Raw genomic sequence first — 21166 nt, forward strand, 5'->3', positions numbered from 1 at the left:
ACTTGCACGACACTGTATGTTTGGCTTACATTTGGGTTTCTTTCCAACCTGTCTGATCATCTGACTGCTTCTCGTAATTCTTGACTATCAGTTGTCTTTTTCCCAGATATCAGCATTTGACAGTTAACTTCAGGTCAGTGTGAACAGTGTTAAATTTACTGATAGAAATAACTGAAATAACCAAAACTTGTAAGCAAGATTCAAAGTTACAATAAACCAGAATGATCCCTTATTGAAGTGAATATTTCTCACACTATGACTTTGTCCTTTATCAACTATTTTTTGCAATTCATTTACCTTCCTATGTTTTAATAATGTTCTTTGTCTCAGCATGTTTTGCTGTTATGTGTACATCTATCAGTCATTTCTGAGACCTGGGACATTTTGATTTTTACTCTCGAATTACGCTGGAAAATATATGTAAAAAGATCAAACTCTTGGCTATTAAACCCTGTAGTGGGACAACGTCCTAGTGACTACAGATTTTATTAAATGATATATTTTTTCATTTCACAACATAGTTATAGTGAGCAGCCATTTTATTTTTTAAAGTGTCTCAGAGTTCTCTTAGTGTTAATCAAAATACACATTTTTAAACCATAATTCTTATTTAGCTTTGATTTAGGAGGACTACAGAGTTGACATGTTATGGTTGAGACACATCTGATAGAAATATTATTGAATGAATTTGTCTAAAAATAGAAAGTTCACCAGTTCTTGAGCAGTATTCACACCTTTTTTAAACCAGGAAGTGACACAGGGGTCCTTAGGGTATAGCTGACCCTTTTTGTGCCTGATTAAATCATGTTTTTGTTGAAATCTTTGGAAGTCCATGATACAACTTTAAAGGGCCAACATTTTCATAAAAAAAAAAAAAAAGATTTTTAAAACAAATATGACAATATTCATACACATTTTACACCTATGCTATCAATACACATTGCTAGTTTTACTTTTTGAAGGCTTTAAAAAAATCTGACAGAATTGACAGCAATCTGGGACACAACTTTAAAGGGCCAATATTTTCATAAAAATGATTATAACTGCACATTTTTATACTAATGTTATCAGTAGCTGTTTTTAGTTTTAGATCTTGAAGGCTTTTACCACATTTTTAAATAGTTTGAAGTTGTGAATTATTCTCTGGGGCAAGGCTGTTTCCTGGCACAGAGCAAGTTTAGGAATTAAAAAAATTAAAGCAAACCAAAATGTTTAATAAATTTGCATACATATAAATCCTTAAAGAATAAATTTTCACAAAAAACATGGGTTCAATCATTTTTTAAGTTGTTTTTAGTAGGACATAAGTTGTCCAAATCCTCAAGAATGGGTGCAATATCATATTTTATCACTTTCTTATCTTTTATCACTTATCTACAAATATTATTGTTTTTATTACATTTTGATTTCTAATCTGATTGTCTTTGCAGCCTCCCCACACTATTTGGTGCAAGACTAACTAGATTTTAATTGCATCTTATTCCATTTCAATGTATTTTGTCTTTGTTCCAGGTTTCACAAGCGTTGATGCGTTCTTTACCCACATACCCCGGCACTGGCCTGCAGGACGCCTCTGCAGAGGATCTTACAAACCCACAGGAGTGTGAGTCTGCTCAGGAGAGCAGCGACAGGGGATTCTCTGTCAGGTAAGACTTCTGCACAGAGGTTTGGGTGCACATGAACAGAAGGCGTACTGTGCCTGTTTTATATTCAGAAGGAAGTGGGTTCAGGTTGAAAAAAAAAGACTTCCTGTTTTATCAGAGAAGAAGTGGCGAGTTTTTATTGATGTTAATTACAGCACATTGCATTCTGCTGGCACGCACACAGCTCAGAGGTGCTAACTGACTTTACATGATGTGTTTGGTCTTTTTAACCCCAGCTTGGCCACGCTGAGGGAATGTACCATCGAGCGAGGGGAGGGGGGAGGTCAGGACGAGGCAGCAGCAGTCACCTCCGCCTGCGTTCAGTCTGTCATCTCAGCCATCCCCTCACAGGAAATACAGAGGATGATCCAGGAAGTCAAAGCTCTGGATGAAGACACACTAAAGGTAAAAAACCTTGCAGACTTTCACCTGATAAAATCCAGTTTCACTGAGTACTAAAACTCATGGAGATGAGGTAAAAAAGACAGTTCACCCCAAATTCAAAATACATATTTTCCCCCTGACCTGTAGTGCTGTTTATCCATCTGGATAGTTTTGGTGTGAGTTGAAGAGTTTCACAGATATTGGCTGCCTTCTCTTCCAATATAATGGGACTAAATGGGTCTCAACTTGTTGTTCTCAAAGTGCAAAATATATATTTGAAGAACTTTACAAGAGTTTGGCATCCTGCTTTCAGAGAAAATCTGTCATTTGTCTTCAGCAGTGGAATTAAAAGACCTGCTAAAGCAAAGAAACAGGAAAAGTGAGTGCTGTTAATGACGTGAAGATCAGACTGTCTTTGAAATAAAGAAGAAATAGCTCAATATGAAATTGACCTTAAAAAAAAAGTCTCGCCTCAGCAAGGCCAAGGATGACTGGCAGTGAGGGAGGAGGGGGTCAAGGTGAAGTGTCCATCACAGAGATGGAGGACAGAATAAATGTCATAGTGGGTGACGTTGCATTGGAATTATAATGACTATAATGGAGGATGTTCACCTGGACAGTGACAGTCAACATCCAACACACCTGACAGCAGGCAATAATACATCATTGAATTAATGATGATGACATATTTATGAAGTGTAATTTATTTTCCAAATGTAAATTTTCTTCAAACAGTCAAAACTTTGGTTTGAATAACAGTGGTCTGACTCACCAGATGCACCTGGTTAGCACCACCCAAGATGTTTGTGATTGGTTTAAAGACATGCAAACAAGGCAGGGCCATTTTTCCCTTATAGCAGAATGTGTTGGAATCAAACCTTTCTCCAACGCTGTGGGGAGAGGCCTGTTTATGCAAGACTAGGATACCAGCAGACTGACTGCACACATACAACAGGTCTGGACCTCGTGATTTGCATTCGTACCTGATGAATGCATCAAGTTCAACAAAATCACTCATATAAACCACTTAAGAACACATCTGCACATAGGAGTGGTTCTTGCAAGAGATTGTTGAGTTTTTCAAAGTGAGCCAAATGTACTGGAGAGAAGGCAGACATCTCTTTGACTGATATCTCCAAAAGTCTTCAACTCACACCAAAACTATCTAGACGGATAAACTGTACTACAGGTAGGTTTAGAGTTCTCATTGACGCAATTAATATATCTATATTTTTTTACTTTTAAGTAAGCTAACACGAACATATAAGTTAAGTCTGAACAGAGCCAGGCCAGCTGTTTGTCCTCAATTCCCGTTGTTAGCTTGGCTCTGTATCTGAAATTGATTTCAGTCTGAACATTTTTATTTAACAGTGAACTATTCCTTTAAAAGTCTTATCTCTTTCTGCCACAAAAGGCTTCCTAGAGTTTCTTAGGGTGACTTTTGAGAGAACATAATGATTGCTGAGTGTGTGGGTGTAAATCTGCCCTCGGTGGTTGAAGACAAAGTCACGTATCTTATGAAGCTGTGGGGGATTTGTCAATATAATAAAATAATATTACTGTAAACTTTTATGTTGTATATTTTGCATATATTACATATTTTGCAGTGTTCTTGTATTTGATTTAAGATACTGCACAGCTGTCTGTGATTGCAAACTACAAAGGCCTGTGTGCCTTTATGATACATCTGAATAATGTTAACTGGCACGCAGGTCTTGTAATTGGTGTGTTTGGGGCCCATGTTTTGGTCTGTGTGTGTGTGTGTGTGTGAGCGTGCGTGTGTGTGTGTGTGGCCCGAGGGAAACTCTACACGTCTCCTGCTCGGATGGAAATCTCAGTTACAACTCAAATATGTGGCCATCTGAGAGAAATCATGTGCTCAACATCTGCTGTGTGTTAAACACACACTGATCCTTCTGTGGATAGAGAAGATCTGAGAACACAAGGTGCCTCAGTTTAAAGATCAGAGCACTGTCTTCTATGTATAGCAACCCCTCACACTCCCACAAAGGTTTTTACATGTTAAACTGTTAACCATCAGTGTTCCCTTTAGCTTTTAGATTTATACCTAGTGCAACAAAATCTAATCTGGTTTAGACTCAGACAGTCAGCAGATGGTCTGGTATGCTATGCTAGCAGCATGGCTCTGGGGATGGCAGTGTCAGTCTGTTGATCAGTCAGTCCTCGCACTCTGGTCCAGACTGATAATCTCAGCAACTTTTACATGAATTGCCATGAAATTTAGTACAGTACTGATGCACAGGTCAGGGTTTTTGCACCCACCAGACCAGAATCTGTCTAGCCAGGCTTCAAGTTCTCAGTTTGTTTCCGCACCAAATGTTTCGCAGCAAATCAGCGTCCTAGGAGGGACTCCTGGCAGCTGTGGCCGTGGTTTTAGGTGTGATGACAGACAAACAAACAATGGCGGCTCCTGAAGAGGTTAGCGTAGCTACTGTGATAGCATCACTTATATCAGTGGAGAGTATTTCTTCATTGAAAGAAGAGCAAAGAACAGCATTGAAGGCTTTTCTCCATGGAGTTTGATCTGATTGGTTGAAGGTAGCCCAAGACAGACAGATAGATCATCCGATCACCTGCCAAGTGTTTTGTTTGAAAGTGCCTGCCCTTTTCCAAAACAAACGATTTCCCCAGATGGTTCTGCCAGGCATGTCAGGTTGCACCAGATCCATTATGACAGCTAATCTGCACCGTCCAACGACCCGAACACAACCCGAGCTCTGACTTTATGCATTATAGTCGCACAATTATTAGGACTCAGCGCTGCAACGCTCTCCAAGGGTCTGATCCTGCTGCTGGGAGCAGAGAAGCTGTCAGTGTTCTCTTTTCCGCCCACAGCAGTGGGAAGACAAGAAAAACAAATAACTCTTCATTAAAGACACGTCTCTCTCTTTCTCTCACATACACAAGCCTACACACACTCATGTTTGGCTGCACTGTGCACATTGATGCACTTGTTGCTTGTGGAAGTGGGTGGATTAATCCCCAAAGTATCGATGCTACTGATACAACCAGAAACAGCACAACTGCATGACACATGGATCCATCACATGGTAGATGAAATCCTGGGAACATGAACATACTTGTTAGAGCTGCAATATTTATATTTCTGCTGCTGTCATGTTCATGCATATAACATTTCTTTATTTATTATTATAAACTGTTTGTTTAAACATCCATGTGATTAAGTAACTAACAAAGAAAAAAAATGTCTCATGTTTGGCAAATTTGCTAATATATAATAATTAAAAAATTGCTAATATATTCAGAAGTAGAATAGTGGTAAATTAAGACATATGTTACTGCCCTACATGAGTATATACACTCCTTTAATAATAAAAAATATCAGTATTGATATTGGTGATTCTGGCCCTGCTTTAACTTGGTATTGGACTGACAACAGATTTTATGGTACTGCCCAACCCTTCCTGCTGAAGCCCACCTTAAATTTTGCGTGCGAACAATTGAAAACGTTTGTGGCATTCATCAATACTTTCATATTTCCTGTTTGTTCTTAGGTAAGAACAAAATTTCTGAGTGACCCAGACCACACGTAAGCCAGTGTGGACAAAGGTAACTGAAATATTTATAATCATGAAGAAAACTTAATTTACTTTATGAAAACACAGAAGAGAAATGTTCTAAAACTATTTATTCATTTAATCATTTTCAATGTTTACCTGTGTGCCACTCTGGAGCCTCAACTTAGATCAGAGTCTAAATGATTTAATCCACCTCGTGTAAATACTCACTGCTTTCAGAGTTTGGTGATTAGTCTGACATGTTCCAGTCTGCTGTTAAACCGGCATTAAAGCTGGATTACTCCCAAACAGATGTGCTCACGGACAGCTGCAGGCACCAAGGACGTCCTAAAGTTCTCCATTAACACCAAAGTATTACAAACCTCTGCACGGCAGAGCAGATTAATCCACTGTTCCCATGACCTCAGAACCTCTGCAGTGATGCTTCAATCCGCTCCTCCTGTTCAGAAAGTTCATCTCTTCCTTTCCTTTCTGTTCTTCTTTTTTCTGAGTTTAACATCAGCCCTTAAATGTCAGTAGCTTGTTTTTTTGTGGTTTACACACCACACTTCAGTCAGCTGCCCTCATATGGATTTATTAGGGCCTTTCTATATGCTAATTGAAAACTTCCTGGCTTGCGCATCCACTTTAAGATCACATCCATCAACACACTGAGGTGGGTAAGAACAGACTTGGCTGTCTGCAGATGTTCCCACAGAGGATTTCTGTATTTTCCTCGTGCTCCATGGTAGAAGCACAAAAAGCTAAATCTGAGCAAGTAAACATAATCAGGTGGGGAAAACGTCACGGTTCTGATCAGTGGTGCAGATGTACCATGCTTGATGGAATCAACCAGGTTAGACAATGACTCCTACTACTATGGTCCCCTGGCTTGTTCTCTGCTGCCACCGTGATGTTCGTGTTTGTGTTTTTGTGTGAAATATCTCAACAGTTGGATCAACTGCCGTGACATTTGGTACGCATATTCAAAGTAAATACCCTGCAGTTGTTACTCTGCCTGTTTCTCCACAGCAACTGGTGGACATCCATGTAGTGATCCTGCATAAAGACGAGGGGGCGGGGCTGGGCTTCAGCATCGCTGGAGGTTCTGACCTGGAGAACAAAGCTACAACAGTAAGCAGCTCTCTACACATTCACATAGATATTTTGGGGTGAAAATGTATTCTTTATAAGTGTACCGTATATAAATGTATAAAATACATGTCATTTATGAAATGTTTTGGTTTGCTTTATTTTCTGAATTCCTAAACCTGCTCTGTGCCAGAAAACAGCCTTGTCCCAGACAAGAATTCACAACTTCAGACAATTTAAAAATGAGTTAAGAGCCTTCAAAATCTAAAACTAACAACACCTACTGATAATATAGGTATAAAAATGTGCTATTATAATCATCTTTGTTTTAAAATAAATTTTTCGTGAAAATGTCGGCCCTTTAAACTTGTTAAAGATTTTCCTCAACTCTTGATGTGTCTCAACCATAACATATCAACTCTGTAGTCCTTCTAAATCAAAGCTAAATAAGAATTATGGTTTAAAAATGTGTATTTTGAATAACATTAAGAGAACTTTAAAAGATAAAATGGCTGTTCACTATGACTATGCTGTGAAATGAAAAAACATTTAGTCAACTCTGTAGCTGACACTGTCTGAAGCTCCGTCTCTGTGTGACACTGCCTGTCCTCTGTCCAGGTCCACAAAGTGTTTCCCAGCGGTCTGGTAGCTCAGGAGGGCACCATTCAGAAAGGGGACGAGGTGCTGTCCATAAACGGACAAACGCTGCGCGGCGTCACGCACGCTGACGCCACCGCCGCTCTGCGTCAGGCCCGCAGTCCGAAGCTGGCCGTGGTGGTCATCAGCAAGAGAGCAGAGGAGGAGGGCAGAGAGGGAGGAGCCTGCAGGAGCGAAGAGTCCCACCCTGCAGGTGAGTCACACAACAACACACACGGGTGTAGTCCTGGAGGGTTTGAGCCTCTCCAGGTTTCCAAAGCTCTTCCAAAACATGGTTTTAGGTGACTGGACCAGACTAAAACCTTTAGAGGAAAATCATCTGGATGTCCTGAAACAATATCAGCACTAACTAAACCTGGATTTATAAACAGTTTCACACCCTCCCATTTAGATGCAGATTTTAGAGAAATAATCTACACTAACTCCATAGTGACGACAGCCTTAAATCATTTCAACAGTTCAGACTTCTTTAGATATTTTCAACTGAGGACCTTGAGACATATGCACTGAAGCACATCTAGTAACCAACTCAAATACATGGAGGGAATTCAAATGGAAGGTGAGATTGTTTCAGACACCAGAAATTGTGGCTACAATGGTTTAAACTTGAGTAAATGTTGGGATAATTGTGCTACACAAATTGACCACCATACCAGTGGTGGCTGGTAAATTTTTCTCCAGGGGGGCCATAGCAAAAATCAGAAAAACATCGTAATGTATCACACCAGTGTATTTTAATATATGAAAAGGACCTTTATTTGTACTTGCAGAACTAAATGAACATGTTTTATAAACTAATGGAACTTACTTAGTTAAGGTAAGTTAAGGTACTTCAATTTGTGCAAATCCTTTATAATAATTATATTTTATTTTACAATTTATGATGAAAGACTAAAGTCAGCAAAAAGTACCTCAATAAGTATGAAAGAAATCTGATACCACAAACTTTCAGACAATGGAAGAAAATTATAAACACACTAAAACCTATTAGACAATAACAAGATTTAATAATAAATTAAAAAATAGTTAAAAATTGCCATCTTGTAGCTTAAAATTGACTTTTTGTCCATAAATTCTCTCTGAGAGATGTAAATGTCTCAGAGACTCTGTGGTTAAATGTCTTTGACAGGTTCTTATAAAATACATATTTTAAGGTGTATCACACACTTTTATAACTATTTAAAAGTTTGTAACAGACCAACACCACACATTCAGCTTCTATCATCTGCAGTGAGGGAATGTAACTAAGTACATTTACTCAAGTACTTTACCTAAGTCCAATTTCAAATTACATCCATATTATATTACTTTATAATTGTACTTAACTTTTTTACTCCACTACATTTACCTGACAGGTACAGTTACTAGTTACTGACAGGAAGTATTTTACTGCACAGTGGTTACTTTTACTTTTCATACTGATAACAGCTAATAATGTTTACATACTTTTAGTAAGGTTTTGAATGCTGAGGTCGCAGCTTCTGTGCGCCTCATCAACCTCCTGTCTCTTGTATTGAGAGGATTGAACTGTTCATGTACAACTTATAGCGAGAGTAAATGGGCCAAAAAATTGCGCCCCAAGCCGAAAACACATGACCTACCTGTAACTTTAGACATCTTAAAACATTTTTAACAACACATGGGGAGAGGTGGGGCGGCGCCCTCTATTGACCAGCCACCACTGCACCATACCCACATATTTTGGACATTTTTGCGGATTTGTTTGAGGTTTTTGAGGCACTATTTCATCAAAATCTTACAAAATCTTATACAAGATCAAACTAACCCTAACCCTTTATACTCCCCTCTCTGACCTCCACTTTTATTTCCTTTCTTTTAATTTTGGATTTTTATCTATTTTCCAGTTTGTACTCTGATTTTATTGCAAGCATTAATACTTTAAGTTGTAGTGAAGTTTTGTTTTTATTTTACTTTAATTTCATTCCATTGAATCATCTATAACCCTTATGGATACAGCTATAAAAAATAGTATAAATTGTATAAATTGATGAAACTAGTCTAAAAAAAGGTTCACATTTTGCACTATGTGATAAATAACACAATATAATATCTTAACTTTTAAGGTTTTCATTTCTTATTATCTGTGTTATGGTTTTTGTTATTGTTTTGATAATTATTATTAATATTATTATTGTGATGATGTTATGACTTATTGACATTAATTTTTTATTTTATTTTTGTTTGTTTGTTTCTCACTTAAATATTGATATAATATTAATATATTGACCTATAAATAATGTTACGGTTATTCTTTGTCATGATGATATTGATACGGAACAATGAGTTTGCAGCACAGTGAAGTACATGCATGGATTAAACTTGTGAAGTTTTTTTCTGTATCATGGAGGTATGTCCATTCTGCATTTGTCACTTTGTGTTAATTGTTGACTGTTGTGTGTAGCAGCGGAGGAGCAGGGAGCTCCGATGAGTGTGGAGCTGGAGAAGGGAGCAGCAGGAGTCGGGTTCACTCTGGAGGGAGGAAAAGGATCCATCCATGGAGACAAACCTTTAGTCATCAACAGGATCTTTAAAGGTACAATCATCATCATGACACTTTACTGTTTGATTTCATTAAAATTACAGTGAGTGTTTACAGATGTACAGTGAACAAATGTTGTCAGAGAAAGGAGGAAGAATTCAAATACCTTGATTTTCTTCAAGGAGTACAGGATGTGATTAATTTCTGAAGTGCAGTTATTTTCAAAACTGAGAATGGTTTCAGTAGCTGCCTGCCTCACTGCCTGCCAAACTCCAATAACATGTTTCTCATTTTAACCGTTATAAGCATCTACGCCTTCTACAAGATTATTGATGTTTTCTTATGACTCATTAACAGACACTTACTCATTTGGCAATAATTCAGCATTAATGTGAACTCTGATTAAAGTGAAACAGGCAAACAAAAACAGTTGTTCTGGCACGGAATAGAAATTTCAAAGGGTGAACCTCGGCTGTATCATTGTTGTCAGTGAAGCGAGTATTTCAATTTGTTTCTGTAATCTCGGATGGCATATCATGGTCATTTTATGATTTACTACAGTAAATGTATTGCAGATTTCTCGTTAAAAAAATAGTGAAAACAAGTGTGTGTGTGTGTGTGTGTGTGTGTGTGTGTGTGTGTTTGTGTGTGTGTGTGTGTGTGTGTCAGGTGGAGCAGCGGAGCAGTGCGGTCTGCAGCACGGAGACGAGCTGCTGCAGGTGCAGGGAGTCAGTCTGCAGGACATGACCCGCTTTGAAGCCTGGAACATGATCAAGGCTTTACCTGAAGGACCAATCACAGCGGTGATCAAGAGGAGGCCTGGGGGGGCGGAGTGATAGACGGACAGATGGACAGACAGACAGACTGCTGGGAGCTGCACACAGATGAACAGTAGCACTTCACCAACACTGATGTTGGTGCTTTTATTAACAGTATCATAGTAATCAGGTAACAGCCAATCAGTGTAGCCCACATCACTTCTGAATAAAGTTCTATTATTTTTATATCACATTTCTGATCAGATATAAAAGTTTACAATTAGTTCACCCAAAAGAAGGAGCAAAAACTAGCAAAAACTACGGCTAAGTAACAGGCAGTAAAATTTCAATTAAAAAAACACTATTTAAAAAATTGGTATCAGCAGATTTAGGCCAAAGATATTCGTAAACAAAGCTCACATGGATGAGAGCAGCCACGTGTCACGTCACACGACCCCCTTTGGGTGAAAATAAGCACTGTGCAAGCATGCCAATCAGTGTGTGTGTCTGTGGCAAACACTTTTTCACAAGTTAGTTAATGATGTTACTGAGTAAATGATGTGCTGATTGTATCTGTAGATCAAAATGAGTCTCAGTGATGCTGTAATTGAAGTTTTTACTGTGCTAAAATATAGCTTTATTATAAAAAACCTGTTTTTAGAATGGAGTTTGGTTTAACAGTACTAAAGCAACAAAATAAAGTGTCTTAACAAAATACCCTCACCTGACTGGCAGTTTAAATGCAACAAATATTAAAACCATGTTGCCGTTTAGTTATTAGGAGCCCAAATCCTCTGACCAAAGACCTCTGAATGTGTATTGACTACTATTTCAATTAGAGCGGTTGTTTTCACACAAAAAGGGATTTAAAAGTATCCGGATGGGCTGCTCTCATCCACTGAGCATTTTTCAACTCTATCCATCACAGCACCTAACAAGCTACAAGTCAGGTCATGTGATCCGCTTGATATTTCATTAAAGCCTGAGATGATTTGAGCTGATGTGATGCAGGAGGTCTCAGATCATTTTAACAGCTGCCTTATAATATAAATCAGTGTTTATGTCTACAGATCGGCTCGGTCTGATTCAGGTCAGACATTTGCACAAACTGAAGGAGAAGGGAAGAACTACAGGAGAACGACACAGTAACCTGTGCAGACCAACACACACCCCAGTACAACACATCTGTGCTGCTGGGCTGATTACAGCTGTGTGTCGGAGGTACAGATGTTCATCAGGTGTCTTAACGCTCCTGTGTGTTTAGTCTGTGGAGGACCAAACTCAGTCTCACAGAAATAGTAACACAGTTTTTCATTAAGAAATAATTAATTGTACAATAAAAATAAGCATTAATAAATTTGTTTACAAATTAGTTCATTAATCGATCCTAAAAATCACTAAATTACAAAGTAATTCATTAATATTTTAATGGGCAATACAAAGGAATTTACAAATGAAATATGAATCCATCAATAAATAGTTCAATAAGTCAGTATCATTTAAAAATACATGAATTAATTCAGAAATAAATGATGGATTTTCATTTGAAAATGTTCTGTGATTAAGATGTCAGAGCTGAAACACATTTTCTTAAATGTGTTTCTTATCACAAACTCTTCCCACAGAGGCGGCTGAACTCTCCATCATCTGGTTTAAACTGAATGACATCAACAATAATCAGCCTGATCAGTGCAATACACAAGAAAAACACATCAGTAATACTCTGACATAATTAGTAAAAACAAAATCAGTAAAAAAAAACATCAGTGGATTTTTGAATTTTGACCCCAACTCAAATTCTGAAGTTTCGAAAACGTTTTACCAACTACTGATCTTTTGTTGAGATAATTTACTTTTCTTTTTTAGATAAACTTGAATCTTTGAGTTTTAGAAACTCAAAAAACCAGGAACTACAAATTATCGGGGGTTCCAAAAACTCAGATTCAAGTTTATCTAAAGAAGAAAAGTAAATTATCTCAACTAGATTATAGGCTGGCAAAACTTTAGTTTAATTAAGTTTAAGTTTCATTCAAAACTTACATTTTTTTGTTAGTTTGTTTTACAGTAAACAGGACATTTTGAATAACTACAAGCAGGAATTACAGCGTCTATAAGAGATTTAGTCAGAATATTTTCACCAGTTCATGTGTTCTTGATATTAGCTGTTAATATAAAGGTTCATTTTTGGGACAAAAAGGACAGGATTCCTAATTCAAGGCAACTGCAGTTAATTTGGGACTGTCCTGTAATTTGGGATGCCTGATCACCCTGGCTGCATCTAAAGTGGCTGGATGGATTAATATTGCATTTTTAAATTCTTTTTATAATTCCTCATTTTATTGCCCATTAAAATATCAAATAATAAATTACTTTGTAATTTAGTTTATTTATTGGTTTATTAATTAACTTGTAAACAAAGTTATGAGTGCCTATTTTTGTTATACAATTAGTTATTAATGAATGAAACACTTGATCACTATCCCTGTGACACTTGTGTTCCTTCACATTAGTCTATAATGGTCAGAAAAAACAAACCTGTTCACATGTAAAAGAAGAGAATTCTATATATCAGAGTAAAGGTCTATTTTTCTGAGCAGTGGTACTGTACGTGTGTGGAATCAGAAGGTCAAACTGTTTATTGCACTTTGGTTGACTTTATAGCTTTGAGTTTGACCCTCCTGCCATTTTACTCAACTGGAATGTTACAGACGCTGCGTTTCATTAGTAGTTCTTCTTCCCCTCAGTCGCTCAGTATGACGTAACATCAGGGGCATTTTAATGAAACACACTCGCCCCTGTTCACTTTGAGCCAAAACTGTCCTGGACCGACTGCCAGTTGTAGCTTTCAGTGTTACGCTTCTTTTAACGAGTCATCAGAAACGCCTGCAGATTCATTTCAATGAGGCAAAGCACGTGGTAAGATGGATCTGCATCAGTTTGATTCAGATGTATCAAGACTATCAGGACTGTTTCTGCTGCAGCTTTATGATTCCTTGCAAAACAGCTATTTTTCTTCCATGCATGAAATGTTGATAAATCTGCATTGTCACTGGTACATGAATAAATAAATCACTCATTCTTGAGAACTGAGACAAAACTGTAATTTGAGGGGTTTTGATTTTTACTCTTTAATTATGCTGGAAAATATTTTAAAATATTAAACTCTGAGCTGTTAAACCTTGCACAGCATAGTCGCCAAATACACATTTTTAAACCATAATATTTATTTAGCTTTGATTTAGAAGGACTACATAGTTGACATGTTATGGTTGAGACACATCTGCTGGAAATGTTATTTAATGAATTTGTCAAAAAAAAAAAAAAAAAAGATAAAGTTTAACAGTGTTTGAGTAGAATTCCTGCTTTTTTTAAACCAGGAAGTGAGACAGGGGTCCTTAGAGCATAGCTCACCCTGTTAATGCCTGATTAAATCATGTTTTTGTAAAAATCTGACAGAGTTGACAGAAATGTGGCACACAACTTTAAAGGGCCAACATTTTTGATTTTAAAACAGATTATTATAATGACACATTTTTATACGTATGTTATCAGTAGTTACTGTTAGTTTTAGATTTTGAAGGATTTTAACACTTTTTTTTTAATTGTTTGAAGTTGTGAATTCTTGTCTGGGACAAGGATGTTTTCTGGCACAGAGCAAAAAAACAAAAACAAACCAAAACATTTCATAAATAACATATTTATATAAATCCTTAAAGAAAGCATTGTCACTAAAATGTTGGACAGGATGTTGGTATTAATCATTATTTAAAGGTTTGTCATTCTTAAATGATTTGTCCCAGTTCGCATGAATGGGTGAAATATATAGTTTTTGTACAAAATTCATGACAGCAATGCATTGTGGGTGATGAACACAGAAACAGAATAATCATTGCTGTCGATACATTCTGTCGATCTCACCCAAGTTCACTTGGTTCAGGTTTTTCAGACAAATGGAACAACAGCTATGTTGGTGCAGAGGTTCCCCTGAGGGCGAGTGCAGAGGGGAAATCAGCGAGGCCGTGTTGAACGACCAATGAAACGCAGCCGCAGTTTTGTGTCTAAATGCAGAGGGACATTTTAAGCACAGAGGATTTTTTTTGCAAGCTCTCTCAATCCCTTTGGTGCCCACTAACAGTATTTGCGTGTTTATTATTCACAAAAGTGCACTATAATAACAGACACTGTCAGCAGGAGATTTGAGATTTGAGAGAAGGAAAAAGTAATTTTTTTACACTTTTAAATCTGATGTGATTTTTGCTCAAATTAAAATATTCTATGCATGGGAATTATTTCTCAATAAAAGAAAAAACGTGTTTTTAATCTTCCTCTGTGCTTAAATGTCCCATTGTGCACTCAGAATGTCTTTGTATGCAACCACATAACAAATGTTTTCTATTATGGTACGCTTAAAAAAATATCTGTACAAAGCAAAATGATGGTCACTTACATCTGCTGTAAGAATTCAAAATAACTTGTATAAAACTGTTCAAAACTGAGCCAAAATCTGAGTGGTGTTTCATTCTCTGAGTTTGTAGAAGGCTTAGGATAGTTCACTCAAAAATGGAAATTCAGTCATTATCTACTCACCTTCATGCTGATTGAAGATCAGGTTTAGTGTTTTTGTCCACAAAGCACTGCTGGAGTTTCACAGGAAAACAGAGTTTGCAAATCTCCCAAACAATTAAAGTGAATGGTGACTCAGTATGGCTCATCCAAGTCTCCTAAAGCCCAGACATGCTGTTTACTTGAGCATACACACCGTCATGCCACACACACAGTTCAGACAGTGTATACACACACTAGGCTCCAAGCTAAGTATCTACAGTGAAGATTCAAGTTAAAAACATGTAAATGACATCTTTCAAGTCAACTTGGCACGTAGGGGCTTTAGAAGACTTGGATCACACCAGATGAGCAGTATGGAGGCTTTTTTTTTGGGGGGGGGGGGCGTTTTTTCCCCATTTGAAAACTGGTCAACATTCACTTTAATTGTTTGGGAGATTCTGCAGCACTGTTTTCCTGTGAAACTCCAGCAGTGATTCGTGGACTACAAAAATAAACCCGATAAATAAACCCATATAAGAAGACAAGCGGACAACAACAAGATGTTCCTATTAATCATTTTAATGCTGGTGAAATACAAAACTAACTGGGTGAAGAACAGTACAAGAGAAACAGTTTCATGTGTTCTGACGAGACGTAAAACTCACTGTTGAGAGCAGCAGCAGATGCTCTCAGTGAGAGCAGTAAATTATAAACATTTGACGTGTATCATTCGACATACAGCATATTTTGTTGTACAGGTCATTAAATTACCCAAGACAACCTGCAACTAGTGTAACACAGGAGATAAGAAATTACTGAAGTGGTTGTTGGAGCACAAGTTGCCAGGGCAATGCACATACAGTAAGGAAACTTTGGATTTATTTCTGAATTTCAGTCACAGAACACAAGATTGCCTCTGGGTATTTGGTCTTATTGGTGTAGAATCCATCACAGTCACAATGTAATACTTAAAGGGTTGAAGTGGGGCTGTTTCTGTCATAGTGTACATGCTCTTTGACCGGTGTGTCAGTGTGGATACAGAGAGGTGCTCGTTGGTCAAAGTTCACTGAGGTCAGAGGATGCACAAAGGGTCGATCAATACAGAGTCACATGTTACTACAGAGGCCAATTTTCAAGCAGAGTTTCCAATGATGAAACGTTGTGTTTGCTGTTGTGATCAGGGTCCTGTAGTGTTGAGGGCGACTCAAAACATGTTTAGAAACTAATGGAAATCTAGTGGAAAAGCTGCTGGTGATGGTGCTGTGCAAACAAGTCACAACTAGGGATGCCCATCGATCACTGCTGATCGTTGTCGGACGATTTTCAGTAAAAACGTGTGATCAGGATTAAAGCTTTCTAATCGCCATCAGACGCAAAAATCTCAAGCTGATTCTCAGCTGAGTTGTGTCACTGAGGCCTTTTCCACCAACATGGAACCAGCCCCGCTCCAGACCAAGCACCTCCTTTTGCATCATTCATTTTGCACCATTTCTTTTCCTCACAGGCCAATGCCACCACATGAACATGAACCTAATCAAAAACATGTTATCCTGACTTGTTGAAGTTGATGGCGCTCCTGTTTTTAAAATCTTTTGCCAAACTCACACAGTGTATTCTAAGCCTCGTTTATCTGATCATAAGCTTAATACTTCCCAAAAACCTGCCAGTTAAATCATTTCTGGCAGAAAGTCCTTTAGGAAAACTAGTACTACACACCCATTCACCCCAAAATCAAAAATACATATTCTAGTAGAAAGAAAGTAGTTCCTGTAGATTCTTCTGCAGACAGAAAGTAGTTCCTGTAGATTCTTCTGCAGACAGAAAGTAGTTCCTGCATGAAACTGCTCAAGACAAGATGTGTGGATTATCTTGAGTGACCGGGTTTTTTTGGTGCTTTGAGAACCACAAGCTGAGTGTCATTTAGTCCTGTTATACTGGAGAGAAGGCAGACATCTCTACGGAAAATATCTCCCAAACTCTGCCACTCACATCGAAAAATAAAGATGGATGAATAGCACCTTAAGCCAGGGGTAAAAGATGCATTTTTGATTTGGGGGGTGAACTGTCCCTTTAATTAACAGTGACACTATGATTTTCCCTTTTCAATATAAGTCTACCATAACCCTGTCCCTAAAAACTGCGACGTCAATCATGCTTATCACAACTGTTTGCTATGCTAGCGAGGCAGCTAGCCAGCTATAGTTTGCCATTACAGTAACATAGCAGAGGTATGAAGCCTCATTTTCATCCTCTCAGGTTTGCCCTGTTAAACTTGCTGCATTACTCTGTTAGTACAGACTAAACACTTCCTGAATCAAATTAAAGGCCTTTGTGCCTTTCAGTGGACAGAAACCCTTCATTTCCTAACAAGGCCTTTATAATGACATGTTGTGGGAAAACTTGCACCTCCACTTATTTTTCGGCTCTTATTACGTTCCATTTGGGAGGAGCAGAGTCACCTGCGACACCTAGTGGTAAAATTCTGAATTACCAGCCCTGTCCAGTATTTGGCACAATATCAAACTGACCTATAACACTACAATTGGTATCGTGATCGGAGGCATCCCTAGTCACAACTTTCTGGTTGTGTTCCAAACAGAGACGTCCCAGCAGGTGTTTCCTGTGAGCTGGATAAGTATCCCATTTCCATCTAGTATTACGATCTGGATATCTTACATCTGGATCAGGGAAAATAACATGAGTCCCTGCATGTGCACATGCATGCAGAGTGCAATGCAAACGGAATACAACAAATATCTTCATCCACACTATGTAATAAGATACAGATCACATGTTAATACCAGGTAGAGATGGGATCAAGAAGTCATAAACTGTTGATTTACAGTACTTATTCACTTTGTATTCTTCGTGTCATTGGGTGTTTCTTCTACTTTAGCAGCTACCTGTATGTACATTGAGACAATTTCACATAACCAAAAAAAAACTGCTGGCTGCATTTAAACAATACACACATGAAAATGCTTTTATATCCACATATAAGCAATAACATATCAAGCTCATATGACCGGGCAACGGTGGAATGCAATTAAGAGGTCTTTGATTAAGATTACTGGCTACACTGTGAGGTAAAAAAGATGTTACAGGTAAAGCGCCAAAACATTTCAAAAGGAATCCTGACACTCCTAAAAAAGACTGGTTAAAACGTGTCACTCTATATGGCTTATCATACAGGTGAAGGCTCCGGAGAAAGTGGATACAGTCACTAAACATATCAAGTCTTTCATCCTGCCTTCACTGACTCATTTCATACTGAGGGATTTCTTCATAAAGATATGAGTGTGTTCAAGCAATATATTTAATCCAGTGAGAAAATCCATAGGTTGTCATTAAGGGACTGTCCACTTCTACCTTAATGAAAGTGGAGTGAAGGGCAGGCTTACACAGCGTCTTTCAAACCATCAACATGTAGCAGTCTTGTTCCCTTGGCCACAGTGAGCCTCAGTGTGCGCAGATTCAAACGAGTACAGTACATTAAGTTTTTCTGAATACCTGAAAAGGACTCTGGCAGTTGTGGAATAACTAACATTTGTATATAACATTTAAGTAAATATAATATGGCAGCAACTTTTATATTGTTAAGTTATTAAATACAGACATGATTTTAGTTTCTTTTTTCTGTCAAGTGCTGTAAGCTTTGATGACTTTTAGTGTGCCGGTACAGAGCAGATCCATGCCTGTCTGACCTGAAAGTTCAAAACACAACATACTTAATTAAGCTAATGATCAGTTTGTGTGTCCACTTATTTCATGTGTTTTTAAGTGTGGAGTAAGAATTGAAGACTGCCCTCATCTGGACAAGTGGAGATACTCTCATCAATGGACACTTCAAGTTCCACAAGGACATTTCCCCCGTTTCTTTTTTCACTATATACAACTATCAATGACTGTGTTTAACAAATCCAGGTATTTTGTTATCGCTAACCCAAACTGGATCAAAAACAGAACCAGCTATTGGAAACCCATCCCAGATCATAGGACTAGACTTTTATATCTTTATAACTTTTGTGAGTAGTTCTTATCAGCTGTTTAGAATCTAGAATAACAATGGCTTAAACTGCCTACAAATCACAATTAAAATCATTTTGTTTTTACTTTGGTTATTGCCCATGCTGTAAGAGCACTAACATACTTCAAGGTGTTCTGACATTACTGAGACACGTTACATTGAGGCCCCTCATGGAGCATTTTTCAATTTAACAATGAGTCCTTTTCACTATCTCAAGTGAAGCTTTGTCACATCACTTTCTGATCTACTTATGTACTTTGAGTTTTGACTCCTTGCCCATAATTATGCATAGGAACAGGTTCTTCTTGAGAGAAGAACGTAGCTGACAGTGAATCACTTCTTTCCAGTTCTCACTTTTACAGTTCAGCTACTGAAAATAGCCTGATGTCTTGATCATATCAGCCTGTAGTGTGATCACCTGTTCTTGAGAACTGGGAGAAATATTAGTTTTTTAAAGGTATGTTAGAATTGTAGACTGTAGAAAATAAAGTGTGATAAAATGTCATGTAGCACCCATTCTTCAGAAGTGGGACAAATCATGTCCTACAAAAAAAAAAAAAACTTTAAAATTGATTAATCCCAACTCTCTAATTCCATTTTTTAATGAAAAACAAATCATTCAGGATTTATAAGTATGAAATATAGGTAATATATGTGAATATTTTGGTTTGTATTTTTTTTTTCTAAATTTGCACTGTGCTAGAAAACATCCTTGTCCCAGACAAGAATTCACAATTTCGAACAATTTAAAAATGTGTTAAAATCCTTCAAAATATAAAACTAACAACACCTACTGATTACATAGGTGTAAAAATGTGCTATTATAATCATCTCTGTTTTAAAACTGATTTTTTTTATGAAAATGTTGGTCCTTTAAAGTTGTGTCACAGATTTTAGTTAACTGATTTTTACAAAAACATGATTTAATCAGGCATAAAAAGGGTCACCTATACCCTAAGGACCCCTGTCTTGTTGTCAAGTTCATTAAATATTATTGCTATCACGAATCTCAACATGTCAACTCTGTATTTTGTTGAATCTGTAAGACGTCAACTCTGTCAGACCTTCCTTCTGACAGAGGTAAAGTTACTAGGTTTAATAGCCAAGACTTCAAATATATTTTCCAGCATAATCGTAGAATATAAATCTAAACCCCAAAAACTATTTTGTCCCAATTCTCAAGAATGAGTGATTACTTTATTTTTTTCTTTCTTTATCTTTATTATTATCCACTGTTATTTTACACATGCAGTGACCTCATTTCACCACAATAGTTTAATCTTACATGCCTTTGATGAAGAAAGGTTTGCTAGCTGGCATTGGAAATCCACTGTCAGCTTTGTCAGCCCTGATAGTCAGAAGCCTGACTATCTGGAGCTCAAATATACTAAGACTCTGCTGAAAGTGCAGGTATTTGGTTCAGCCCTAATCTTAAACCTGCCTGTGCAGTCTCGGGGAATGTTTATGAAGAAACAGAAAAGGGAAATATCCTTCAGAAACCAATGCCATGAAAAAGAGGAAGACAATTTTGTGCTCAGCAGAGCAGCACTTAACATGTCCTATTCAAAAGGCGTTCTTTTACAAAGGAAAAAAAAAGCTGCCTTTGTTTCAAAAGGCCACCTGTGTCATCCCACCTGTGCTTCAGTGTAGCTGATAAAGGAGGCAGACATATCCATGTAGGTAGGTGAGCAGAGATGAACAAAACTATGGCAATTCAAGTACAACACAAACAACTAAATGAGGTATGAGTCAGTACTCTGAACGCATAATCTGATACCAGCATAGGGTAAATAAAGTCCATGCAACATGCATGTTTACTGTACACACTGAAGTATGCAATTATAAGCAGAGGGAATGTCTGGTGTGTCATCAGTCTGGTAAAATGTAAAGGTAGTCTGTACCTTTACCACATGTACAGTACAAGTATAGATTTGACATCTAGTTTCATTGTTTAGATTGGAGGAAATAAATTCATCCTACCGATGGAGATGTAAGAAGATTGGAGTTTTGTCAAATGCAAG

At 37.6% G+C, this 21166-nt stretch overlaps 1 protein-coding gene across 4 annotated transcripts in view; it reads left to right on the plus strand.

The window, feature by feature from the left end:
• il16 (interleukin 16) overlaps nt 1–10666 on the plus strand; it is a 68224-nt gene extending 57558 nt beyond the window's left edge. For 2 of the 4 annotated variants that reach the window (XM_084722297.1, XM_084722314.1), the window contains exons 21-26: nt 1513–1646; nt 1880–2048; nt 6599–6700; nt 7277–7508; nt 9738–9869; nt 10485–10666. In XM_084722297.1, coding sequence (XP_084578423.1) covers nt 1513–1646; nt 1880–2048; nt 6599–6700; nt 7277–7508; nt 9738–9869; nt 10485–10651 — 936 coding nt within the window. In that variant the 3' untranslated portion in view covers nt 10652–10666. The remainder of the gene's footprint in view (nt 1–1512; nt 1647–1879; nt 2049–6598; nt 6701–7276; nt 7509–9737; nt 9870–10484) is intronic. The other 2 variants (XM_084722305.1, XM_084722320.1) reach the window with 1 other exon arrangement.
• Nucleotides 10667–21166: the final 10500 nt, after the last annotated feature.

This window comes from Lutjanus erythropterus, chromosome 1, assembly GCF_056507025.1.
Source record: "Lutjanus erythropterus isolate fLutEry1 chromosome 1, fLutEry1.hap2, whole genome shotgun sequence".
Lineage (NCBI taxonomy): Eukaryota > Metazoa > Chordata > Actinopteri > Lutjaniformes > Lutjanidae > Lutjanus > Lutjanus erythropterus.